At 39.0% G+C, this 17,420-nt stretch overlaps 1 protein-coding gene across 4 annotated transcripts; it reads right to left on the bottom strand.

Annotated features, from left to right (window-relative positions):
* Positions 1-3,976: 3,976 nt before the first annotated feature.
* Positions 3,977-15,488, bottom strand: sp3a (sp3a transcription factor). Of its 4 annotated transcripts, none has more exons than XM_053496376.1 (7): positions 15,348-15,488; positions 14,947-15,165; positions 12,287-13,312; positions 11,504-11,729; positions 10,181-10,370; positions 8,766-8,962; positions 3,977-6,420 (listed from the first exon to the last, which is right to left on the bottom strand). In XM_053496376.1, the coding sequence occupies exons 2-7, from the start codon at positions 15,013-15,015 to the stop codon at positions 6,104-6,106; spliced, it is 2,025 nt and encodes a 674-aa protein (XP_053352351.1). In that variant the 5' UTR covers positions 15,016-15,165; positions 15,348-15,488; the 3' UTR covers positions 3,977-6,103. The 4 variants fall into 4 exon arrangements, with proteins under 4 accessions (XP_053352351.1, XP_053352350.1, XP_053352353.1 ...); XM_053496375.1 differs by having other exon boundaries at positions 15,263-15,400; XM_053496378.1 differs by lacking the exon at positions 15,348-15,488 and adding an exon at positions 14,661-14,756 and having other exon boundaries at positions 14,947-15,042.
* Between the last annotated feature and the right edge of the window lie 1,932 nt (positions 15,489-17,420).

The following is a 17,420-nucleotide window of genomic DNA, read 5'->3' on the forward strand; positions in this document are numbered from 1 at the left end:
CCATGGAAAATGATCTACTTCTTTGTGTGTGTGTTTGTGCATGTGTTCTGCAGTTGATCAAGGGCAAGATTGTGCTGTGAATGCATAGCGAGTGGGTAGGAGACACGCCTAGAGCTTTCACTTTCTAAAGACAGATAGAGGAGACGGAGGAGCATGGATGAGAAACTTTCCATCAATGTGTCAAACTGACAGTGTAACTTCCAGAAATCAAGCGCTCTGTGAAAGCCAAATAAGTTTGAATAACAAAAATGTATGTCAGTGATGTACCAAAGCATTGTGATAAATCTAATTTAACCGTATTAAACTGTTTCCTTTGACTAATGCAAAGGGTTTCCTCTGGGTATACTGGTTTCCGCCCACAATCCAAAGACATGCAGGGTGAGCAAATTGCCTGTACTGTAAGTGAATGAGTGAGTGAGTGAGTGTGTGCTTGTGTGTCCTGTGATGGAATGGCACCCCAGCCAGAGGTGTGCATGTACCTGTGCCATGCAGTGGGTTGGTGTACCCCGCCTCATTCCTCAAGTCCCGTGGGATAGGCTCCATAACCCTTTACAGGATACGCTGTATACTTACAATAAATCCAAAGTAAACTTTCAATAAATGCAAACTACTTTAAACAGTACAGTAAAATTGACCCAGTATAATCAATATTGAGCTAAAGTTATTATACTATAGTGAATTTAAAATATGAAAAATATTTAAATAATTTTAAATTGTAAATATTTTACACTTACAAAAATTCTAAAAAGCAAAAACATTTAAAATCTATCCTTTTATGGACTATACCTTTTATCCTGTGCAGGGTCATAAAGGAAAAGCCTGAAGCCTATTCCAGGGAACACAGGTCACACCAACCTAGTGTAGGGCACAAGTACACACACACCCAATCATACACTATGGGCAAAATGCCAATTAGTCTACAATGCATGGACTCCACACACAGTGCTAAACACAGAGCAACCGTGCCACCCAACAACCTAAAATTACTTTCCTAAATTACTCACATTTTAAATTAATAAACTTTTTGACACATTTCTGTGCGGACCTAATGATTCAACAACTTAAACTAAAACAAACTATTTTACGAAAATGTATTACATTTGTTGTAATTATGCAATAGAACACGAATTAGTTTTTATAATTTTTTTTGTTTAATTGCATTAATTGCATCATGTTTGCATACAGAACACAGACCTTAAGTGAATAGATTAGAATAGCATGTTACAATTAACTGAATTGCTATTTCTGAATGTTTTTGAATAAAATCCTGTTCAAATAATAAAAATGCAAAAATACAGCAACGATTCTTTAAACTGTTGGCTCTTTTACTCTGATTGAATGTTGGTCATCTTCGTAAATTGCAGAGGAACTGAAAGAGTGATGCCATTAGATTAAATGTGAAATACATGAGGTTTTTAAATTGGGCCAAATACAAAAAATGATAAAAAAAAACTCCCCTTCCCCGCAACCTCAAGTGCTCCCATTACAAATGTTTGGCAAAGCCCCCCTTTCTGAGAAACAGCAAACTGTGTTATAAAAACAGCAGCCAAAAACGCCTTTATGCTATTATACTAGGATGTCTTTGCTTGGCTCGTGGAATCATGCTAGTTATCTTATTTATATTGCATGTATATTGAATGAAAAAAGTATGAGGCTGTGCAATTACTCTGCAATTCAAGGAGAGTGGGCTAGCGAATGAGGACGATGCAAAAGCCATTTACCACCACAAACCCCATAACGTCTCAAAGATATAAGTGGGCCATTGGAATTATAGCCCTCTATCCCAAAACACACCTAAAATTGAAGGTGCTGAATCTTTTTTTTTTTTTACTTTTAAATTAAAACCTGCTATTTTCTTACACTGGCCTGTACTCAGATCTGTTGAGCAGCATTTTTTTTTTCTGTATTATACAAACACTGTACAACACCAGTGTTAACATCTTAACAAGATTCGAGAAAGGGCTTGTTGTGTCCTAAAGGAAATAGTGGTATGTGAAAGATTTGGTAAGGCTCAAACCTCAGGACTAAATAATGGTACAGAAACAATCGTCTTCAGTACCATTCCATCGAATTTTTAAAAATATTTTGCAATCACTCTGTACTATATTGCGTTGTCAATGAGCAACACACTTTTTGTTGTTGCCAGTTGTGAGATTTACAGAAACCCATATACCATACCTGTTGAGGATGTTTTCCACCACTTCACCCTACCTACCTCACTAGCTAACCTTTATCTGGCCAGTCCAGCAGAAACTCTTCCCTGTACTCCTCAATCCACACCGATGCAATTCCACTTTATCAGGCTGTATGGTCAGGGCTCCACGCAGGGCCGAAATCGATCTCCTCGCACTGCAGGTGCTGCCTTTATTGAGGTATACATACAGCATTCTGCCCCTCATCCCTCTATCAGAAAAAGAAAAGGCAAGTGCTATACAACAAACAAGGCAAAAAAAAGCACTCACAACACAAAACTCACTTATCTGAGCGTGGATTTTAAGAGCCTTATCTGTCAGAATGCAGGTGAAGGCCACATGAGCTGGTGTATATTCAGCACAGTTGATTCTTGAATCCATAGAAGACTGTAGTTAGCAGAAACTCTTAAAGAGTTTGCGGTAAAGGTTGTGCTCGTGCGGTGGAAAGGTAAAGCTATGATTCATGAACCCTGAATCCTTTTCTTCATCTCTGCGCCCCCCCGCTGCTCTCCCACCCCCCTTCCTGCAGGCCTGCACAGCGCTATTACAATATTCAGATTACCGTGCACTGGAAATTAATTGGACTAATTAACATACAAGTAAATGATGATACCGTTAACACATTTCATTAACTCAAACTGTCATTCCATGTTCGTTGTGCACTCCATATTGCATTACAATGAATTGAATTCATTAAATTATGCAAATGAAAGGTGGTAGAGAATGGACGTGTCCTTTTCTCACCGTTCATAGACCTGCTTTTCTCTGGATCTCATTTATGACCAATTGACCCGAAAACAGGAATGGAATGTGTGCTTTTCACTTTGATTCAACAGATAAAAGATTTTAGTACACATACTTTCAAGGAAACCTTCACTCCGGGGAAAAAAGATAATGTGAACCATTTGTGCTGCTTTGTTCATACTGGAGTGTTTTTTCTTTTTATCCTGTAGAAAGGCAGAGTATACAGAACGCACCACCCACTGAGCGACAGGATATTAGTGACAGCTTCAGACACTCATGTTAATTTGAAATATGAGCAGATGCAAAATGAAAACTTTATCAAGAACGAAGACACAGATATTGAGCCCTTGAGACAAAAAAATGTTCTCAAGTATTTCCAGGGAAATCATCTGTAATATTAGATTAATTATTCATTAAAATAACTCATCAAGAGAGTCAAGTACAATGTTAATTTTGCTCATGATAAAACATAATCCAGAAAGAAACATGTGTATAATCCCTAAGTAATTCAGAATGTAGGCTTGAGCTCCTCCACTAACATGCTAACCAGAGCCATTTCCTAACCGTTTTCATCATATTAATAATATTCTCACCTTTTTATAAAAGATGATGATTTAGACTATCAGCTCGGGTCAGTGGAGGGAACACTGTGGTTGATGGGTCAACTGGTCTCTTCAACTGCAGCTGTGGATGTAGTGACATCTGCTGGACTACACCCAGGGGTGTCTCCGTCTCTCTCTCACTCACCAACCCACACACCCACACGCATGCACACACACGGGTCAGGGTGAAATATAATAAACCTAAGTTCAGGAACACACAAATAGCATTAATCAGTACATTGTAGTGTTTAAAAGTAATACTACTAATAATAAAAAAACTATAGAAAGATTTGATATTCTATAAAAGAAATCCAACAGTGTGTGTGAGAATGAATTTCAATTCATGTTCAGTAATAAATCCTGCTATTTAATAAAAAGGCATAATATAAACTATAAATTCCACTTAAAGAGAAAACAGGAGACCTCACAACCAGAGACTTCTTTTTAGTAATTTTAGTGTGAAATAAAAAGCTGCCCTCAAAAGTGGGCATTGTACAATAGTTTGAAGCTTTTTCAGAAAAAAAAGACCAAATAACAATACAAGAGACATTACAATGCTATTTATAGTGAACAAAAATTATATTTGACCTCACAAACTAGGGCAACATATTAAAAATGCAAATAGTAGGAAGTAAATAGAAAAAAAATATTCAGAAAACAAAATAGTGTTTCATCAATTACACTTAACTAATGACATTATCTGTTTCAGCAAGGTTGGGTAGTTTAGCATGGATCATCATTAGCATGTTTAAATTTCTCACCCTTAATAGCTGAAACTCCTAAAAGAGACTGGCAACTGAACTCATATTTCATGTCTGGATTACTTGGAATAATCCATCATATGAAAGTGCAAAAACAATCCTGGAGATAAAGAGGGAAATATTCCTACACCATCGCTTGAAAAACAAACTGCATACGGAGGGCAAGAAATATGTCCTTCAGCAACCTGTGAAGTATATAAAACAGTTATGCTCTCTTTATAAAAAAGTTCATTATCAAACTGTGAGTATATACCAAGAATAAACAAGTGTATTTGCACATGAAAATGGACGTTTGTTTTCCTCTCTGAGCAGGATCTCATATCAGGAGTACCCCAGCTTTCTCCTATCATGGCTATGGCAGATCAGAACAAAGTCATTCAAAATCCTGCAGAACCCATAAGAACCAAAAAACTCGAAACAAGTTGAAATTCTGTGTTCCTGTACAGAACTGGCTGTCAATATTTTGTTGTTACATGATGATTTGGAGAATTAGTCAATATCTCTTTTAAAGTGGTTTAAAAGTGATTTGATTGAATTTGGTCCAAACAGCTTTAACACCGACGGCACAGCATACCTGTAATCGAGTATTACCTATTCCTAATGGATCACCATGTGGTACAGCTCTAAAAACACACACAACTCCAGGCACCTCCAGATAAATCATGCGAAAGTGACATTTCACCAACTTCCAAACAACAACTCTGCCGATTTCTTATCAAACATTTCTGATAACGATTCAGTTTAGATAGTTCAGTATTAGGAAAAAAAAAAAAAAATGACACACTGGAATTATTATACATATTTAAAAAATAAAAAAAAGCTCATTTAAGAGATGTAGACACCACAAAACCAGTTTACTATGCAAAGCCTCATATAAATATTGTCTTGCTCAAAAAGACTTAACAAATGCATAACATCTGATCAACTGTAAGAGGTTGAAGAAGAAAAAAAGTTTTTTTAATTACATTGATTGTTTTTCATTTTTATCATTTTCCTCTCAACGCTTCAGCTTAAAGTGAAGGAGCTTCGCAGAGCCTTGATTGAACTAAACAAAAGGACCACGTTGAAAGAAAATATATATGCATGTTTTGAGAGAAAAGCATCAGAAACACGTACATTAAAGACACATTTGGACATGAAGAACTTCATAACGCCCAGCACCAGAGTGGCACACTTCATTCTAATGTTCTACCCTGAACATCATCCCTTACAAGCGTGGCCAGCTAATGCCACAACATACCCTAAACTAGCCATAATTTTAGATTAACATCACTCCCATTGACCAGACCTAGCTTCCTTTATAAAGGTTACTCCCATTCAAACACATACATGTCATAACAGTTGCTTTAAAGCTCATCAGCAACTCTACTGTTTTACACATGAGTATGATACAAAATAAGGCATTTCAGTGTTTCTTTTTTTTTCTTTTAATATGGAAACCACTTTCGACGTTTTTTCTTCTGTTCCATTCTTGCCATAAAAAACTGCAGACAAACATAAATCGATATTCTATATTTGTAAAATATATTTTTATATATGTGCATTTACGTAAACTAATATATTTACGTAAATGAGAATAATCTGTGTGGGTATAAAAAGCAGGATAAATTCGAGGAAGAGAAGTCTTGTGGTCAAACTGATATCCAGGAGGAAGAGATAGGTGAAGATAATAATGACACTATGCCCAAAGCAACACAACCTTGGCAGTCTATTAAAAAGTTTACTTGAATCCTTGTGAAGCAGTCTCTTTCCTGACAACTGAGAATGTCCTCGGTGTTAGTCGCTCAGCTCCTGTGTGTTCGTGTCACTCTGCAGCTTCACTGGCTGCGACGGTGACTAGCTGCAGTGGGATCTCTGTTGTAGTGAGCAGCTCCTGCGAGGTGGATGTGTTAACAGTAGCGTTAACGGTAGCAAGGCCCTGCACGGCACCTGGCTGGATGTTGGTGAGGATGAGTGTGGTAGCTCCTGAGGTGATGATGCTATCGGAGGAGACGGAGGTGTCCACGCTTGCCACCACTGCACCACCGCTGCCTTTCTTCTGATGCGTCTTTATGTGCTTGGCCAGGTGGTCGCTTCGCATGAAGCGCTTTGAGCACTCGGGACACACAAACTTCTTCTCACCTGCCAGAGAAGCAAAGGATATAATTATGAATATTATATAAATATAAATATATAATATTATAAGTATAATAACACAAACATAAAATATCTATTAATAAATAACTGAAAAATTTGAATGGGAGCGGTTATGCTCTAAACTGCTTCATGCTCAGATGACAGTTAAGAGATTTTGATGGTACTCCTTGTTATAGTATCTGTGGACCCCCAGGTGCCTGTGAGGCATAGCCAAAAGAGCCGCAATTTTTAAAAAAGCAGTTACCAGGGGGAAAAAATTAAATCACAATCAGGGCCATGAGTATTTGGACAAGGACACAATTTTAATATTTTTGCCTTTGTACACCAACACAGTAGATTTATAATTATGTAAAAAAATGGTATTAAAATGTATAACATCATTTAACTGAGAGATAAACAACAATATTACATTACATGCTTAAGAATTACAGCTATTTTTACAAATCCCCTTATTTTTACAGCCTCAACAGACAAAGAGGTAAAGCATTGATTCCTTGTGTTAATTTTGCATTTTGTAGCTATTCATAGGCACTCTGAGTACGGTATGAGGCCATCAACAGGCTGAAAACAAACTTATGTAGGAGACAGCAGAAACTTTAGGGGTGGCCAAATCAACAATCTGGTATATTCTTCAAAAGAAGAAATCCACTGGCAAGCTCAACAACACAACCACAAAGGACAACAAAAGTGGATGATTTCTTTCCTTCTGTGAATTATTTTCAAAAACCATTTCACAACATCTGGCTAAAAACATACTGGATGATGTAGTAGGACCATTGTCAAAGTCTACAATCAAGAGACACCATCATGAATATACACACAGAGGGTTTACCTTAAAATGCGAACTACTTGGGTAAAAGTATAAGTAGACTGGACTTTGCTAGTCTTTTAAACCAGAATGACTAAATTAGAAGAATATCAAAAAGGAAAAGAAGAACTCATTTTCCAAGTCATACTGCATCATCTGTCATGTGGTAGATGCAGTGTATTGGCACAGAGCTATACTTTCTGCTCAGATACAGCCACATGCAAAACTGAGAAGAGCTGCTTCACAGTACAGACTGATGAACCTTACAGACAATCTTATCACTTTCTAAAGACAAAACCAAAGGCATAAAGATTTACAAACAAGCAGCAACAGAAGGCAGGTGCTGTTAAGGCCTGGCAAAGCAGCTTAAGGCTCAGCATTTGGTGATGTCGATGGATACCAGGCTTCAGGAACGTTGTGAAGTTTTTGCATCCGAACACCACAAATAATAAAATAATTGGTGATCATGTTAGTTTATCTAGTTGGGGGATTGGTGGCTTAATGGTACGCTTCTCATCTGCGATGAGAACGGCATTTGGCATAAAAACTGTATTAAGTTGTGTGCAGATCGGATGTATCTTTGAGGAGACCTCTTGACAGGAGCAGCTGAAAAAACATGTTAGTTTGTGCAATTACATTTAAACCTGTAAAAATGGAGTTAGTTTGTAAAAAGATGTCTGTAATTTCTAAATGTTTTTGTTTAAACTCTTTAATTAAAGCTAAAAGTCGACACTTAAATCACATTTTAAGTGCATCATTTCAAATCCATTGTCGAGGTTTACTGTGGTAAAATGAGCGCTATTAAAAGGTAATAGATTAGGACTTGTCCTTTGACTCGAATGGACTTAATCCTAATTGTAATAAAAAACATTTTTTATTAAATTAACTACAACAATAATAATAAATGCCTATAAAATTGTCACCTTGGATCTAGTCTGATCAGATTTAATTACTAGATATATAAAGCCCTGTGACTTCAATACAAAAAAAACCCCATTTATTACTGCATACATTTAAAGAATGGATCCATATTAATTCCAAAAAAAGTAAATCAGAATGCTTGCATTTCTGGCGTGTCAATTAATTAAATATTTTTAAATTACAATAGCCTCAATCAGGATATTAAAATGTAATTTTTGAAGAAAAAATATCCAATAACTATAAGATTAATATTGTTATTATTACTGTTTAAATAAAATTATTCCTTAACAAATACACGTTTATTTTTATTTATTTGCCAAATCCTTTTAACTTAGCTGAGCAGAAAAAGGATGCAGCATTAGCTCTCACAATCTACTGATCAACAGCTGATCCAGTGAGCTGTTACATGAATTTTATTGGTGCACATGGGTAAAGATGAGTAGCAGGTCCTGCGTTGATAATGTTATCAGACACCACCACAGAGCACCCAACTTATCTCTCTGTGTTACACTGTACTGCAAGTTAGCCCTATATAGCAAACAAGCCCTAGATGCTGTTTACAGAAAGAAACAAAGAACAGAACACGAAATGTCATGGGTACCTGTATGTGTTCTCCGATGTCTTTGCAATTCGTCGCTGCGTGTAAATCTCTTGCCGCAGAACATCCAGTTGCAGACAAAAGGCCTCTCTCCCGAGTGCCAGCGCAGGTGAGCTCGCAGGTGAGAAGTCTTCCCGTACACCTTCCCACAGCCTGCTATATGACAGACATGCTGCTTCTTCTTCCCCATGTTGGCGCCCCTAGGGCACAGAGTAGAGACGCAACGTTATAGGGGAAGAAGTGCCATGTATACATTATTCAGACTTCTCAGTAGGGATGCACCGAAATGAAAATTCTGGGCCGAAAACGAAACCGAAATTTTTGGATGCACTTGGCCGAAAACCGATACCGAAACCGAAAATGGCTTCATTAAAAAAACATGTTTAAAATATTTTCTTTTTGTTTGTATTAAAAAAATGTTGCATATTGCAACTTTGCTGTCCTCATCTGAAACTTTGAAGTGCTTCCAAACCGCCAACATACTCCGTGTTTGATGCGTAATGACAGCGCGAACGAGACGGGAGGATGGGAGAGGCGTGGCGACAATTTCGGCTTTTATTTTCGGCGCTTTCTTACGTTTCGGCCGAAACCGATAATGCTATTTCGGCCGAAAATTTTCGGCGGCCGAAATTTCGGTGCATCCCTACTTCTCAGTATACATACATTATACATGGTTAGAAATATTAACATGATATGATAAGGGTGGTCTTAGATTTGTTGAGCTGTCACAGTCAGGGACTTGATAAACAGAGCTGAACTCAATTGGTGAGCTCATTAGAAATATTAAACAAATGAACAAGATGTGATCTAAATGCAAGACTAAACGGCTACAATTTTAATTAAATTGACTTCAAATTGTTTGTTTCTTTTTTAATTGCCGTAACCAGTGGGTTATCAACAATCAACAGATACGTGTTATCAAAATAAATGGACAAGTCCACGATTGAGCTTTAAATCACTTATTCACTGTTAAAGGCAAATCTAAAGTAAAGTGCAGGGGTAATTGCATGTTTTTGAGAAACAGCCCATTACAATATGCAAAACCACAAGTGTGGTACATTTCACTGATACAGTGGTTTATTGCACACTAAAAAGCCTGTCAAAGAGCGTGCAGCAAGGGTGTAACTGTGGTAGGAGAATACAGTAACAATTGTAATTTAGCACTTCAAATGTGTACGTGTCCTGTAATGGACTGCAAAATGTTTTGTAAAACTGCATTATACCCTGAAGGGACTGGTATTTGTCATGAGAAATGAGGTTTGATGAGGATAGAATCTTAACATGGACAAGACTGCAGATTAGATTAATTTGTCAGAGAATTTATAAGCCTGAAATGTCTCTTGGCTTTACATAACATGCCCCCTCATGCATCAACAGTGATTTTGTCATAGCTAAAGAAAACAGTTTGTAGGTGTTACCTTCCTCCTCCCTCTTTGCAGTTGGGGCAGGTACAGGCGACCCTGCGCAGCCGTTTGCCCTCCTGGCCCAGGCCCTCCATCTCGTCTTCTACTAAGCGCACACGCAGGTGAGACAGGTCATTAGTATTCAGAGTGGAGTCACCAGCAAGAGACCACTCTTCTGAGTCTGGCTCCTCCTTTATCCGAATATCTAATCAGAGAAAGAAAAATCTTTTTTCTGCCATTATGGAACTAGCAATTTCCACGAAAAATCATCTTGGGTCATCTATTTCAGTTGTCCACATTTCATTCCATTCCATCATTAAATAAAGCAGCACACACAAAGACAGATCAGCCATAACATTAAAACCACGACTCTTACTGTGTAGGGTACCCTCCCTTTTGCCACAAGCACAAAACAGCTCTGACACATTGAGGCATGGACTACTTCACAAGATTTTTGAAGGTATGCTGTAAAATATGGCACCAAGAAGTTAACAGTAGTTCCTTTAAGTCCTGCAGGTTGCAAGGTGGCACATTCATAAATGGTACTTGTTTATCCAGCACATCTCACATATGCTCGATCAAACCTTTCCAGAACAACTTTTGCAGAGGCAGGGGTCATAATCCTGCTGAAAGATGCCACTGCCATTAGTGACTTATGTTACTGTTAGGGATATACATGGTGTGCAGTGTTGGTACTTGCCAATATAACATCCACATGAATGCCATAAACAAGGTGTTCAAGTAGAACACTGTCCAGAGCATCACTTTGCCTTTGCTGTTTTGCCTTCTATCCATAGTGCATCCTGGTGTCTCCTCTCCCTGAGGTAAGTGATTCACGTACACCCAGCTGTTCAGATCCAAAAAAATGTAGCTCACAAAACCAGGTCACCTTCTTCCACAGCTCCATGGTCCAGTTTTGATGTGTGGACAGGGTCAATCCATGCTACAGCAGCTTTTCTGTGGAACTGGACTAGACAGGCTGGCTTTTGCTCACGCACCTCAGTGAGCCTTGGGTGCCCATGACCCTGCCAGTCAAAAATAGGTACTAACCATTTCATATTGAACAAACCCACTATCAGAACTCATGCAGGACCAACTCAATATTAAGGAGGTGGTTTTAATGCCATGACTGATCGGTGTATACAAATATATATAAAATCAGCTTTTGTATAAATACCCTTTCAATAGACTGCCTGCACAAAATTTTAAGCCTACCACAGAAGACTATTGCTATGTATAACCTCAAAGGGCTGTCACTCCTGTTATAAACATTTTAAATTTTACACAAGTCTGTTGCATAACAACATCCTCACACTTATAATGCAGCAACAGCATTACCTCCAGGGCTGTCTGTGTCGTCGGTCTGGAGATGGAGCCCCGCGTGATCCACCGAATTAACCGTGACTGTCTGCAGGTTGGGAATCTGCCCAGAGCTGATGCTAACCGGAGTGGTACTGAGTGTAGCTCCCTGACCTAAAGAGAGGGTCTGCACTGGGGCTAATGTTATCTGTTGGGCTGGGGCTGTCTGGAGCTGCAGGTTCTGGAGGTTCTGAATACCCTGAACCTGGAAAAAATGCAAAAATATAATAAAGTTAATTTTCAACAATAGGAGCTAAAATTATGAACTTGTTATAATACCAAAATATTATTTTTAGTAGCAAGGAATGGGAATACAAAATAACTAATAACTATTCTAATGAAATAAAAAAAAAGATAAAAATGATAAATAGATGAAATAAAAAAGATGAAAATAAATTAATAAATAATAATAAAAAACACTGCATAATTAGTCACAACTATTTCTAAGCTCATACATGCATACGTACCAGCTTTTATATTGTATAAACTAAACCTTTAATTGTGTCTTGCAATTGTCTGGTTAAATAAAACTTCAGTAGACTTGCTGGCAGAATTGTTCTTAGTCTTCAGAAGTTAATTAAAAAAATTAAAAAGAGATAATGATACAGAAATGCACATGGCATGTTTGCTCTTGAAAACGTATGCTGGCCTGTTTTAAATATTGTATTAGGCTTTAGGGAGGATGCCAACCATAACAAAGTCTTATCCTTTTCATATTTCCTTTTCAAACTACATAGTAGCACACCCACCATGAATACCTACCTGGAAGGTCTGCCACTGTATCTGGCCTGATGGTGTGACAGTCTGTGCCTGAATGATAAAGGTCCCTGGGTTGATGAGCTGGACGTTCTGGAGAGGCTGCTGACCTTGGGCACTTATTTGTTGCTGCCCTAGTTGCCCATCACTGCTTTGAAGTGGCACCTGCTGCAGCTGGATCACCTGCTGCCCTGTGGACGCTTGCACCTGACTTTGAGTAAGGAATCCTTCAGTCTGCTCAGCCGTGCCCTGTGTCAGCACACCTGTACCATCGATTGTGCTGGCGGGCAACTGCGATGATGATGATGACGATGATGATGAGGTCGATGTGGTAGGCACAAACATCTCTGCTGCTGCATTAGTGTTGTTGACCACTAGTGTTTGCTGTGATAGCTGTTCTCTTGTTTTCTCTGAGCCTTCTGTGTTTTCCACTGTCTGATTAGTCATAATTAGCTGTCCATCAGCAGTCAACCCAGTGGCTATCGTCTGTGCCCCGGAGAGCCCTAGTGACTCCAGATCTACACTGTTAATGGGCACAAAGGTAATATTCCCAGGCAAACCCACAGGCACATTAGCAACCACCTGCCCCTGACTGTTAAAGGCTGAGCTTCCCAGCGTGACTCCCTGGATTTGCTGCACTTGGCCAGTCTGAGCCATGAGGTTCGAGCCGTTTCCAGCTACACTGATAGCCTGAGAGCCATCAGGGAGGATCTGGATCTGCCCTGAGGCATCCTGAGCCAGCGAGGCACCATCTACTGTTGAAGTAGAGAACCCAAGCTGCCCATCAGTGGTCTGGATCTGAGGAATAACCTGGTACTGGATGTTAGGCACGGCACTGTTGGAGGAGTCTGTCCCTGACGTTAGCAAAATGGGCTGGCTCTGGAGGCCCTGAAGGCCCTGAATGGGAAGAACATACTGCCCATTGGAGGTTACTATGCCCCCGGTGGGCAGCTGCACAATGCTTGAGTCATCCTTGACTCCATCCCATCTTTCTGACGAGCTTGTTAGCTGCACTGATCCTGAATCCGCAGTCTGTGAAAAAAAAGATTATCCTGTTACCTAAGAAGCACTATACTGAAATGATAGCATTGATAAAGGTATTGCAGTTAACATGAGAATTTTTTTAATTAATTTGTCAAAGTAACTAGTTATTCTTCAGAGAATGCATCAGCGTGACAAAACTGATACCAACATAACCGAATGTTTACTCTAGCAAGCGCAAGCTTGTCTCTTAGGTGACTGATTCTGTTGTTGCCAGTGCACCATTCAGAAATACTGTTTTTTAAAGTAGTAGCTATATAAAACATCTGAAGCTATAATGCATAATGCACCAATACATGTAAAAACCTGTTTCTTGGTTTAAATGTAACATGCAAGTGTTTACAAAGCTAAAGTCACAGATTAGCAAAGTAAACTAACTATCAAATACATAAACAAAACAGAGCAAATAACCATATCTACATCAAACATGTAATGTCTCTATACAGTACATGTTTAATGCGGTGTCATATAGAATAGGATAAGTTGAAAGTATGACTATTAACTCCATTTTCACACGTCAAACATGAAATAGGTAATGTTTGCTTATACAGCACCTTTCAAAGACAGCAGTCACAAATTCATTCACATAAAATGATTCAAAAGACGCATAAAACCCACAAATCACAATATAACTAAAAAAAAAAAAAAGCACAGTAAGATATATTGAACACATAACTACCTACAGGTAGGACCTAAAACTGTGTGGGCAACTGAGAAAATGTTGGAGCTCATGTGGCACAGGATTATTCCAAGGAATCATTGGAGGCAACTCTTTTAATCTGTCACTTATATATTTTACTGATATTATGGCCGTGTGTCGTACAGGTACATAAAAACCTGAACTCTCATTCTCGGCTTGCTGGAGTAAACCTTACGTTGTTACATAAAGAGTCATCCTACTCGTCACATCCCAGATTACCACTGTGACAGTAATGATGCTGTCTGTTAGGGTTTTGTCCTGGTGCAAATGTTATGTATGTTTAGTGTTCGGTGTGAAATAAACAATTAGTGTATGGCAACCACTTTGATGCATAAAAAAGCATGGTGTTTCTTTGGTTCACACGGTGGTTTTGTGGCAATCAAAACCCTGCACTGGAAAGGTCTGAGTGCGACCTCAGCTCGTTTGATTACAAACCAAAATGAAAACGGAATAAAAAACAAACAAAAGAAAATTAGAAGCACGTTTTCATTATTTTACCATAACAAATAACACCCTTTGCCCATTTAGGTCAAGCCGATCATGAGGAGTTGTGCCTCCCCTCCTCAGGCTGAGTTACAGATGGGGTTAGATGGCAGGCGGTAGGATGAGGGGTCGGTAGGCGGTGTGTGAGGGACTTACCCCGGCAGCGGCAGCCCTATTCTCCCCCCGGGAGGAGGGCGAGCCGAGCTCGCTGCAGGTGGCCGCCAGCAGAGCGAGCGGCGACGGCGGACTGGCCTACCCACAATGGGCGGGTTCAAACAGGAGAAAAGGGGGTGGCCGTTAGTCCGGAGCCACACAGGAAGTACCATTTTTTTTTAAACAACAAATTTAAAAACGTGTGAACTTCACAAAAGCACCATGCGTCCAGCTACGGCAACAAAAAGCCTTACCAGAAGAAGGAGAGAGACGGAACGGAAAAGAGTACCTGATCTCCCCTGCTACCATCTTGCTGCAGAAACTCGCTTTGACTGCTGTCCACGTCTAAGGCAGCCATTTCCTCTTGTCTCCCCGGCTGTTTGGGCGCTGTACACAGGCACGGTACGCGGACACGAAGCACAACAGCTCAGTCGGACGTACTGCCAGCTCAACTCTCCGACCACAACAAAGAATACTTCGACAAACTGAGCACAAATAGATCCGCTATCTGCACAGAAACCGGAAAAAAATTCAGAAGTGGCTAAGCTAACTGGCTAATGTTAACAGTTAGCACAACTGCAAAGAGATTAGCAAACCAAACCTACACAACACTTAGCCAGCATTAGCATTAGCTTAGCTAGGACAGGGCTGCGGAATGCGTCTAACGCAAATGTATTGAGTCTTACATACCAGTCATTACTTGAATTACTTTAATGGAAAAAAAATCTCGATTTAATTACACGCCAAGCATGATTATATTATTCGGAGGCGGGCAGCGATCGCTGAATCGAGTCTATTTTTTCTATTTTGATTGACGGTGCGGGAAACACAAAAGGTGGAGCTTCCGATGTTGACTGTGAAAATTTGCGTCACGGACAGGATGTCCCGCCGTTCTTCTCTCCCGCTATTGGCTGCCTTAGTTCAGTTTTTGTAATCCGATTGGTCGTAAGACATATCAATCGGTTTGAATCGCGCAACTTCCCGTTCCTAGTCTCGTGCATTGAAAACGTTAACCGATGTTGAAGAAATGTAGTTACTGTTTATTGAACGTTAATGTTAAATGTACATTTAAGTATTTGGGCTAAGTTATCGGATTATTGGCTTACAAAAGCGTTATGAGAATTAGATATGAATTATCTCCCAGGGTGTTTATTGTATAAATACATTTGTAGAAAGCTAACGTTATGTTAGCCCAGCTTTTTGTTTGGTCGTAGTCAGGCGTTTAACACTGAATACTCACAATAAACAATAAAAAGCTGTCATTATTCTCAATTAAGCAGGGAACGTTGTAACCACCCGCAAAACCTTTTAATTAATGATTACCAAAACTGTGTGGCGTCGTCTGTTCAAACTACAATCTTGTACAAATAAAAGTTTGGGGAAACTGATGACCAGTTGTTGAAGGGAAAGTGTTATGATGTCCTGTTTTTCTACTTTTCCTTTTCAGCACACAAATATGAGTAATAAACCTCTGCAAGACATGCTGTTAATAACAGCCTGTTATTGGGAATCTCTTTCTCCCATTGTCTATACCCGCTTTATTCTGTGTACAGGGTTGCAGAGGGCCTGGAGCCTATCTTCGGAGACTTAGGGCATGAGGTGGGGTAGATCCTGGATGGGGTGCAAATCCATCGTAGGGCACATGCATTCACGCTCATTCACACTCTACGGGCAATTTGGGAACACCAGTCCCAGGTGCATGCAGACACCAGTCAACCTAATCTGCATGCATTTGGACTGGTGGAGGAAACCCACCAAACATGTGGAGAACATGCAAACCCCATGCACACAAACTCGAGGCGAAAATCAAACCCTTGACCTTGGAGGGAAACTAATCATCAAAAGGCTGGAACCACATAATGTTGACAATGATTATAATCTTTATTCATTAAAAGGTGCTTAAAGTTAGCTATAACATAGTTATAATTTATAGTTACTATTTACAATTATGATTAATATTATAAGATGTCTGTGAAACAAGTTAAAGTTCTCCCTTATGTTATAAAAGCTATAAACAGTTATTTCCTCAAATGTCATTTTTTCTATTTCTCTTGAAGTTACAAAAAATGTTCTTGATAAAATGAAAATTCCTGAATATAGATGTTCAGCTAGTTTTAAATTATAGATTTATCGCTTAACTATTACACAGAGGCCATAGATTCCTACCTAAATCGCCAATTAATCAGGAAAAAAACCCTTTGTATCAAGTTTTTTTTTCTAATCTTTTGTTGTGAAAAGTTCCCCATACACAGTTACGTTGTTAATATAGAATCCGTAACTATTAAACCAAGTACTGTGATATAACCCTTTCAACTAAAACCACTGTCAGTCATTCTGTTATGAAAATACTCATATGAGGAAGTTTCTTGGAAATATTTAGATGCTTTATCTTGCCTATGCTTGCTGAGCTGTGACAGAATTGATTGATTGTTTAGTTATTTGGTATATTACAGGGTTGCATACAAAATTTCCTTGAAATGCACATGACATCAGTTTACATGAGAAAAAAATCAGATTCAATTCAAATGCTTAGACAATGATTTTTGAGACTAAAAAGTAGCATGTGATTAATTCTTTTTGACAAATAAAGTAAGAGTGATTAAAAAGTTAACCTGGAAAGAAAGAAAAACCATCCTACTCATGCCACTACTCTTAAGCACAATGGAAGCGGTGCGAGTGATAGCCCTTATCACTGGTTTCCTCGTTGTTGCTGGTGATTACTTAAGAGCTGTCAGTTGAAAGCAAATAATGGCACAGATACCA

This window comes from Clarias gariepinus, chromosome 5 (assembly GCF_024256425.1).
Source record: "Clarias gariepinus isolate MV-2021 ecotype Netherlands chromosome 5, CGAR_prim_01v2, whole genome shotgun sequence".
In the NCBI taxonomy this organism is placed as follows: Eukaryota; Metazoa; Chordata; class Actinopteri; order Siluriformes; family Clariidae; genus Clarias; species Clarias gariepinus.